Source organism: Urtica dioica, chromosome 7 (genome assembly GCF_054948205.1).
Source record: "Urtica dioica subsp. dioica isolate 48M chromosome 7, U.dioica_male_clone48M_v1_H2, whole genome shotgun sequence".
NCBI classification, from domain to species: Eukaryota; Viridiplantae; Streptophyta; class Magnoliopsida; order Rosales; family Urticaceae; genus Urtica; species Urtica dioica.
In genome coordinates, this window is record NC_142762.1 from 25,034,144 (window position 1) to 25,044,593 (window position 10,450).

General features: G+C 37.1%; 1 protein-coding gene across 1 annotated transcript; it reads left to right on the top strand.

Annotated features, from left to right (window-relative positions):
- The first annotated feature begins 5,869 nt into the window (after positions 1–5,869).
- On the top strand, positions 5,870–6,238 carry LOC149390516 (uncharacterized). The gene has a single exon (XM_089619789.1). It carries the CDS (start codon positions 5,870–5,872, stop codon positions 6,236–6,238), a length of 369 nt encoding a protein of 122 aa, XP_089475915.1.
- Positions 6,239–10,450: the final 4,212 nt, after the last annotated feature.

Consider the following 10,450-nt stretch of genomic DNA (forward strand, 5'->3'; position numbering starts at 1 on the left):
ATGATCAGTATCATGAAGTCTCCGACAGGAGTCCTAGCCTGCATATGACAGTTCATAAACTGTCGGACTGCTTGTAGCCTTGTTTGACGCCTTTGCCCTCCAAACATCTCAAGGAGATTGTAGAGCATGTCAGCGGCAGTCTCGATGTCACGATGTTGCTCTTTCAGCATATTGTTCATAGATGCCAAGATATAGCACCTCACAATCTCATCGGATCGAAGCCTGGGCGTTAAGGCGTCATTGTCCTCTTGAGTTGAATCATCATTCGTCAGAGGAGGACACGGGGTGGTGAGTACCCATTTGTGCTTGTTAACGGTAGGTATTGTGTCGAGGTTACGTTTCGAATCTACGTAGTTTTCGTTTTCGAGTTTGATCGAGGAAAGAAAGATAGAGAGATGGTTGAGAGACATATTGCCTATATAAGTTGAAACAAGTTTATGATTAGTCTTTGGTTTAGGATTTAAGTTTTATTAAGACTTTTACAAAATCCAAAGGTGTTATAAACCAAACGATAATTTACTCCCTCAAGAGAAGGCCGCAAAAAATCTCCTTTTATAAGTAAATGACACATCATTAATGCTAAGCCAAGATGTCAATACATCTATTTTGACTAGCCACCGTGTAAATTGGTTTGATCACTCACATCCTTTCGCAGGGCCTCGAGGGAGGATTACTAGGGATTGAGCCTAAGTGTGCAACCAACCACTTAGTCCAAAAGATCAACTTTGAAAAACAATCCCCCAAGGGGAGGCCTTGCCTTCATCGTCTCACTCTCGGACGTAGCTCATTGAGCAATGATCAGAGCAAAGCGCCCTTGAGTACTCTCATTTAAGAGAGGGCCACGAGGGTGACTCTTAGTCCGGCGACACTTGCACTTTTCATTAGTGTTGGGGATCGTGGGTTACAAACAACAAGTATAACCCTCCCACTTAGTTTTTGGAGTTGGTTCATCGACTCTTATAAGTTCGGAAACAGATTTCCTAGTTAGAGAGCAACAGAGCGGACAACTAGAAGAGAATCCTAGATCGACATGTTCAGAGCAGTATTAGTGCATAAAGGCACAAGGTACATACTCGATCTTTTCTTATTTTCTATTTCGGGAAAGTGCGTGAGGGAAGTGTGAACTTCAACTCACTCGAACACTTGAAAGTTTTGAGATTACACATCTTTTTATTTTTCGGCTTGTCTACAAGGAGACCTCCCACTCAAATTTTCAAGAGCATATAGATTTTGAACATATGTGATATAGATATAGTTTTGAAAACATTTTGAAAATTTATTTGATTTGGATGAGAAAATATTTTTCAAGTTTGAAAGTGAAAACGGTTTTTCAAAATTCAAACTAGTTTTGTAAAAAAAACAATTTCAATTAAACTTTCAAAAATCAAAACATTTTAATCTTACACATCATGTTTATAATCATATGAAAAACATTTTTGCTCAAGGAAATTTTCTCATTAGAGTTCTATAACTCATGGTAGTGGGGTTTGAAAATCCGGATTTCTAAAAAACTGGAGTTTCAGACAGCCGCGCACCTCGGAGTAAAATTGCCATATCTGGCGGCTCTGATGTCCATTTGAGCCGAAACCGGTGGCATTGGACAGAGGACAGACAGAGCTTTAATTTGATTCAAGAACTATTAAATTTCGATTTCTGAGCAGAGAGTTATGCCACTTTTAATGCGGGTTTACTCCAGCTCGAAGAAAAAGAAATAAATTAAAGCTTGGTCCTTTTTAGGTGCGAAAAAGAATCGAGTGTAACGGAATGTTTTAAGATGTTGTTTAAAGCTTTTATTTGTGTTTTATTAGCAGGTTAATAACATAGAATAAAAGAAATAACAACATGCATAAAACGATTCAAGTAAAAATAAGAAACTAGCAAGATATAAAAACTAGTCACAAAATTTTACTCGAAATTTCTCAAACCTTTAAAACACGTTTTTCAATATAAAAAATTAAAAAATTTTAGAACTGATTCTAATGTGTTTTAAAAACATCCCAAACTCATAGAAAATCAACATGCTTTTTAATTTAAAGACAAGAGCATTAAATTAAAAAAAATCTAAGATTACAATTCTAACTTGTCACAAAATTAGTAAACTTTCGAAAACGATTTTCAAGCTCATAATTTTAAAAACATGTACATGCTAATCTTTGACCATAGCTCTGATACCATTTGTTGGAATCGATCTAGGGTTTAAGAAAATAATTAACGCTTCGGTAAGCGGCGGAATTTTAAAAATTTTCTTTTACAAGTAAAACCAGTTTTTACTAACCTAGACAAAAGAGCAAGTACATGTAATTAAAACTAATATGAGCTAAGAAGTTTACTAACCTTTCTTGAAGCTTGATCTTTGAGAAGCTCTTAGAAAGTTGCAACGCTCGTCTCCCCTCGCAGCACGTCTCTCTTTCTTTCCTCGGCACCTCGAGCAACCACGAAAGTTTCTATCACTAAATCACTCGAAAAGAAGGAATCAGTGAGTGGGCACTTTTAAACGCTACGACTTAAGAACGAGTCTCGAAGTCGCAGAGCTAAACACTAGGTCGAGTGAGGACCTAGGTGCCAAGACAAGAAAAAATCGAAAATAAACTAGAGAGAGAGAGAGAGGATTTTCGGCCACAATGTCTAGAGAGAGAGTCTCTCAATCTCTAACTTGTGTGGGATGAGAAAACAATGAGAATGAGAGCCCTATTTATAGGAGAAGGGTTGGCCTTAGAAAAAGAAGTTTCCTCTTTTTTCCAAGCATTCATGAGCAATCCCTTATTGCCCTTTTCTCCTATATGCGCCCAAGTCTCAATTCCTTTAAGGGATTTGTTTCCTAATTTGTTTCCTCTCTTTGGCCGAATTCCCTTAAGCATCATTATGCAAATTTGTTTCCTCTTTTTCATTTGGCAAGTATCTTGATACATTTATGCACAAAATATTCTCTCTTTCTCTTTGGTATTTGGGCGCCCAACACTTCTAGAAAGGCTTCTAGAATTTTCTTCACTTGTTCATGACAACATAAGAAAAGGCCCATTAAGAATTTTCAATAAAATTCTTATGAAATGAAATTAATTCACAAGGCCCAATGATCAAGTCATGGCCGAGTGACATTAAGTCATCAAATGAACTTGTCAAAAATTTATTGACATTCATTTCATCCTTTGTCTCAAAAGACAAAAATACCCTTTTAACTATTTTCGTTCTTGTTTTGACTTAGCTTCCAGTTTAACTATTCCTATCGATGTGATTCGTGACAGTGACCTCATGGACCCAAATGAACAAAGCTTGAGCTAAACACTTGGACTCAAAAGTTCACAAACCTTTTCCAAGTTTAGCTTAATGCCAACTGACTCCACTAAAGAGCTGACACTGAAAATCTCTCGGTTCAAATGAATTTATTTTCTACTCAAGAATTCGACCTAATTATGATGAGCGGATCCACTGAATATTATCTATGTTTACCCTTCATGAATGTCATCAGCTAGTCGGGATTTACTAAATTACCATTTTACCCTTCTAGCTGTTATTTCCTCAACTCCTTTGTCGCTTGTGAATAAGTTAGAAACAATGTATTGACGAGGAGCTAACAAGTCACATTGTTTCATCCAAAAGAGTCAGGACTCAATTTGGACACTGGCCAGTTCATTTATTCACACTCCAAGGAACAAAGCATGAGGTGACATACATTGCATTTCAGCAATCTTGTACATGAATTCCATATCTATGAGAACTTCACAAAGTTACTCATGACAGACTCACAACTTAGTACTTCACCAATAGACCTTGTTCGGAATCACATAGTGAGTCCGAACTTTGACTTTCTCAAATGAGAATACTAAGGTGTGAAATGGCATGTCTCATTTCAGGATTAAGGTAAGCATGATGCAATTCATACATAGTGACTTCGAGACATAAGAGGTTAAATGGTTTGTTCTTATCTTGTCTCTAGAAGTGCACTGGTCAATTCAGTACCTTCGGAAGATACCTAGAAGAACTATAGAGTCTCCAACTCTCAATGCCTCATAACCAGACATCATAGATTCTTCTAACAATCATACTGAGGTCAATAGTCCTTTGACCCTAAGATTGCGAATATATCGTTTTAAGCAAACTACGAAGAGTTTGTTCATGCAAATCTACATTTGTCTCTTCGTAAGTTGTTAAGTTTGTTTATGGACTAAAAGACTAAGGTTTTATCATAAAGCTTCAAACAAAGAAAGAATGAATGAACGTTTCAACTTTATTAATGAATAGATAGGCAATTACAAGCAAGAGTCTTCGTAAGACTATATGACATCAAATGTACATAAATAGACACTACTACTCTTCTTGTGGGCACCATTGATAACAGAAGGAAGAGGAAAAGAAAACGCAAGGAATAGGCCAATTTAACCACGTGTCGCGCAAAGAAGGTGGCAAAGGAGTGTCACGTGGCATCCTCTGGATAGAAGTTTAAGTACCGTAGATTTTTATTATCTATGGTATGGATATATATATATATATATATATATATATAGAGAGAGAGAGAGAGAGAGAGAGAGAGAGAGAGAGAGAAAACCATGGTATTCTCAATAACAAAACTAAGTCGAAAGTTGAGCTATATGCAATGTACGCATACATCAGTGAGCAATCACAATTAACCAAGAACACACCGAATAGAGAGGAAATAAAATCAGAAATATAAAAGAGATTTGGATATTCTTGCCCATGGACGAAGCTAGGTGGTGTAAGGGGGGTTTTAGTCCCCCTTAACTTAAAAAAATAAAAAATAAAAAAAATAAAAAAATACACCCCATAAATCATTGTAAAAAATAACTACATATTGTAACTTCAAGTCCTCTAACATTTATAACAAATAATTACCCCACATAATCTAATTTTGAATATCATTACAATTTATAACCTCAATAATAGTTTTTTAATCGATTTATTTCATTAAATAATAAAAAATAGTTATCAACAAATTTATATTTAGCCCCTCGAAGAAATTTTCTACCTTTATCTTTATTTTTGCCCCAATATTTTTGAGCGGTAAGAATATGTTCCCCATTCCGAGTTGTTGCTAAACCTATGCTTATATATTTAGCATCGAATTAAATGTAAAATGTAGGATAAACATGAAAATGATAGTTAATCAGATTAACAGTTAGTTAGATTAACATCCTAGGAGATTTGTAGGAATGTTCAAATTCTGAGAATTTACAGAATGCGGAAACTTACAAAATATACTCTAGGGTTAATCGAACAGTTAATAATATTAACTTACCGTTTTATCCGTGTCGGAGGGCGGAGACTTCCTAGGGTTTCGAAAAAATGTATCTCAGGGTTAATCGAACAATTAATAGGATTAACTTACAATTTTCGCCGTGTCGGAGGGCGATAACGACTTTTAGGGTTTCGATAATGGTGGACTCAAAGGCGATTGGAGAGATTTTTGTTATGGGTTCCGTTTGGAGAGTTTAGGAGGTTTGGTTTGCTTGTTTGGAGAATTGTGCGCCTGTATTAGATTTGTAGAGAAAGAAATCAGTTTATTTCTTTCTTTTAGTTTACGTAATGTAATCCTTTTATTTCTTTTCCGATTTTAGTAGTTTACCGTATTGTCCTTGGTAAATTACTTAAGCTTAGGGTATTTTTGTCTTTTGATATACATTGTTGATACGAGCGTGTATATATTTGAATTGTACTTTCCCCAAATTTAATCAATGATAATTTTTCTTTTTTATCTTCGTCTTCTTCGTTTATACTCTGATCTAAGTTCATCGAGATCATCGAAGCTGAAACGTGAAATGGTATCAGAGCGGTTTATGCCGCAAAATTCTTTGTGATTTCATTCATTCAAAATCCTTTTTTTTCTCCGTTCTTTTTCCTCCTTCAATCGTTCACGATGTCCGGTGAAGAAGCTTTGAGCGGCGATCTCTCGGCGATTGGTGTCGCATATCGAAAAGCTCTGTCCAATGAGCCGATCGATCCTTACTTTCTGCATCATACTGACTCGCCTGGAATGATCTTGGTGACTCAGCACATGAATGGCAAGAACTTCCACTCATGGAGCCGATCAATGAAGATGGCTCTCCAGATCAAGAATAAGCTAGGGTTCATAGATGGATCCATCAAGAAGCCAGACGATTCGGATTTCAATCTCCTCAATTCATGGATGAGAAACAACAATATCGTCATCGTTTGGATTCTGAAGTCTTGCACAAATGAAATTTCATCAAGCGTGACCTATGGAGACTCCGCGACGGATAACTAGAAGGATCTACATGAGGGCTACGAACAAGGCAGTGGATCAAGAATCTTTGAGCTGAGAATAGAGATCATGAGCCTGGTTCAAGATCAGAAATCTGTAAGTGTCTACTACGCCAAACTCAAGACTCTATGGGAAAAGCTCAACAATTACAGACTGATTTGCGCTTGTACCTATGGAGGATCCAAAGAATTACTCAATTTCATGCATAATGAGTATGTCATGAAGTTCTTGATGGGGCTGAATGACTCCTTCAAGACTGTAAGAGGTCAAATCCTTCTCCTAGAGCCTTTGGCGCATATCAACAAGGTTTTCTCAATGGTGTGCCAAGATGAGAAATAAAGATCCGTCAGTGATGATGTCTTCATCAACCAAGAACAGTCAAATCCGATGGCTACAGCACTGAACAACTAGAAGGAGGCAAACAAGAAAGATTGTCTTGATTGTACTTATTGCAAGATGACAGGTCATACAGCTGACAAGTGCTGCAAGCTACACGGATATCCGATTGGATACAAACCAAAGCAAAAGACTCAGGCAAATGTGGCAGAAGGAAGCGTTTTCAACATAGAGATGAAGCCATTGTCCAACTTTGCACCTCCAGTGAATCTCACCAACGATCAGATACACCAGATCATCAACATGCTTTCCAACCAACTTACTGTACCGGCTACTCCAGAAGGTCATATTGATGTCAATATGACTTCCTTCCATGCAGGTTATTGCTGTTTTAATAACAGTTCAGGTTGTATTGCTTGCTCTAAGAATAGTTGGATTATAGATTTTGGTGCTACAAGGCACATTTGTGCAACTAAATCTCTTTTTCTCAGTTTGAAATCTTTGCACAATTCTACTGTTACATTACCTAACCACACGGTGATACCTGTTTTCTCTTATGGTGATATAATGTTAAATGAGAACCTCATGCTCAAAAATGTGCTTTTAGTACCTGATTTCAAATTTAATTTGATATTAGTAAGCTATTTGACATTAGGTTCCTCTATACATGTCAACTTCTCAGATGATAATTGTGAATTACAGGATATTCTGACCAAGAAGATGATTGGCAAGGATAAGCCTCATGAAGGATTATATGTGCTTGAGAATATGCAGAATGTTCAAGTCAACCTCCTTACAACACAAACATGGCATAACAGACTAGGGCATCTTTCCTTTAAGAGATTAGATTTGCTTAAAAACAAACTCTCTTTCAGATCTTGTGATAAGAATATACCTTGCTATATTTGTCCTCTTGCTAAGCAGCATAGATTAGCTTTTCACTCTCACAATCGTCTTTCTGAAAATGTCTTTGACCTTATTCACTGTGACATATGGGGTCCTTACTCTGTAACTTCACATTCAGGTTTTAGATTTTTTCTTACTCTTGTTGACGATTGTAACAGATTTTGTTGGATATACCTGTAGCGCAATAAATCCGATGTTCACAAGATTATTCCTCGGTTTTGTGCTATGATCACCAATTCAATTTTCTTACACTATTAAACAATTTCGATCTGACAATGCAAAGGAGTTCGTCTTTGATGATTACTTTGGCAAATTAGGTGTTTTACATCAATTTTCTTGTGTTGAAACTCCTCAACAAAATTCTGTGGTTGAGAGGAAACATCAACACTTATTAAATGTTGCAAGAAGTCTCTTTTTTTTAGTCTCAAATTCCTATTTTATATTGGTCTGAGTGTGTTATGACTGCAATGTATTTGATCAACAAAACTCCCACCCCTATTTTAGCACATAAATGTCCATATGAGATTCTATATCACACTGCTGTAGATTACAATTCCATGAGAGTTTTTGGCTGTTTAGCCTTTGCATCAACATTGCAGTCTCACATAACTAAGTTCCAACCTCGGGCAAGGAAATGCATCTTTATAGGTTATCCACCAGGTGTAAAAGGGTACAGGTTATTAGATCTCACCACTTGAGAAGTTTATAACTCTCGTGATGTGATTTTCTATGAAAACATTTTCCCTTTTCATAATCTCAAAAGTAATATTGATGTTGTGGATCTTTTTTCATGATATGGTTTTACCTTTGCCTAACCTTGTTGACAATGATAGTATATTTAAGAATATTTGTGTAGACACAGATCTTCCCTTATATTCAACACAAGCACATGGACCACATGGCAATGAGACTGATACACAACCAGACACACCTCCTGATTCCCAACTTGAATCAGTTCAAGTCCCAAATGAAGACATTTGTGTCAGACGCTCAGACAGGCCACATGTCCCCCCCAACCAGACTTCGAGATTACCATTGCAACATTGTCAATAACATATCAGGTGTACATGCTTCCACCCCTCATCATATTTCAAAATTCTATTGCTATGATAACTTGTATAGGAAGTTTCAATCTTACTCCTTATCTGTTTCAGATCATTTTCAACCCCAATTCTATCATCAAGCCTGTAAACATCCTAACTGGATACAGGCTATGAATGATGAGTTGCAAGCTTTAGAAGCAAATAACACCTGGTCTATTTGTAGACTTACCACCCGAGAAAAAATCTATTGGTTGTAGGTGGATATACACCAATAAATTTAACTCGGATGGGACTCTAGCAAGACACAAAGCCCGTTTAGTGGCTAAAGGCTACAATCAAAGAGAAGGAATTGACTTTGTTGATACCTTCTCCCCTGTTGCTAAGCTAACCACTGTCAAAGTTCTTCTTGCCCTTTCAGCTTCTCAAAATTGGTTTCTAGCTCAATTAGACATTAATAATGCTTTTTTGAATGATGATTTGTGTGAGGAAGTCTATATGGACCTACCAATGGGGTATTGAAAGCAGGGGGAGCAAGGGCACGGCAAAAGCAAAAGAGTGTGTAAATTACATAAATCCATATATGGATTGAAACAAGCCTCGATACAATGGAATCTTACTTTCACATAGGCGATTGTATCCTTTGGTTTTAGTCAGTCTAAATCTGATTATTCTTTATTCACTCGTGGTAGTGGTGACGATTTTGTGATCATTCTTTTATATGTTGATGATATCATTGTGGCAGGGCCTAATCCTGAGGTTATAAACAGTGTTAAATCTTCTTTAAGTTCTAAGTTTAAGCTTCCTGACTTAGGTGCTTTGAAGTATTTTCTTGGCCTTGAGATTTCTAGGTCCAGTACTGATATTGTGATTAGTCAGAGGCAATATGCCTTACAGCTTTTGGATGATTATGGTTTCTTGGATTCCAAGCCTGTGGCCACTCCTATGAATCCAAGGGCTAATCTTAACTCTGATGATGGCATCTTACTTGATGATGTCACTCATTATAGGAGTTTAGTTGGGCGTCTTATGTACTTGATCATATCTAGACCTGAAATAACATATGATGTGAATGCATTGAGTCAATTCTTACAAAATCCTCGGAATGTACACTTGCAGGCAGTTCATCACTTATTGAGGTACATTAAAGGAGCTCCAGGTCAAGGGCTGTTCTTTTCTGCCTCATCCACGACACAGCTTAAGGGATTCTATGACGCGGATTGGGCAACTTGTTCTGATACACATCGCTCAGTAACTGGATTCTGCGTCTTTCTTAGGGATTCGCTGGTTGCTTGGAAGTCAAAGAAGCAGAATACAGTCTCCAGATCATCAGTAGAGGCAGAGTATCGTGCGTTGGCCACGACGACAAGTGAGCTGATTTGGTTACAACAACTGTTGAGAGACTTCCAGATTACTCAATCTAGTCCCAGAGTTCTGTTTTGTGACAATCAAGCTGCAGTGTACATAGCGACGAACCCCGTGTTCCATGAACGCACCAAACATATAGAGATAGACCTCTATTTTGTGCGTGGTCGTGTACAGCGCGGTGAGGTGAAACTGTTACCTGTCAGAACACAGTATCAACTTGGTGATATGTTCACCAAGCCTCTACCGGCTCCGACGTTAAATTCCATTACATCCAAGCTGTCCCTTAAAGAACTTTACAGTACAGCTTGAGGGGGAGTATTAGATTTGTAGAGAAAGAAATCAGTTTATTTCTTTCTTGTAGTTTACGTGATGTAATCCTTTTATTTCTTTTCCGGTTTTAATAGTTTACCGTATTGTCCTTGGTAAATTACTTAAGCTTAGGGTATTTTTATCTTTTGATATACATTGCTGATACGAGCGTGTATATATTTGAATTGTACTTTCCCCAAATTCAATCAATGAGAAATTTTCTTTTTTGTCTTCGTCTTCTTCGTTTATACTCTGA

Coding starts and splice junctions, on each gene's coding strand:
- LOC149390516 (XM_089619789.1), top strand. CDS start 5,870: ATGTCCGGTGAAGAAGCTTTGAGCGGCGATCTCTCGGCGATTGGTGTC.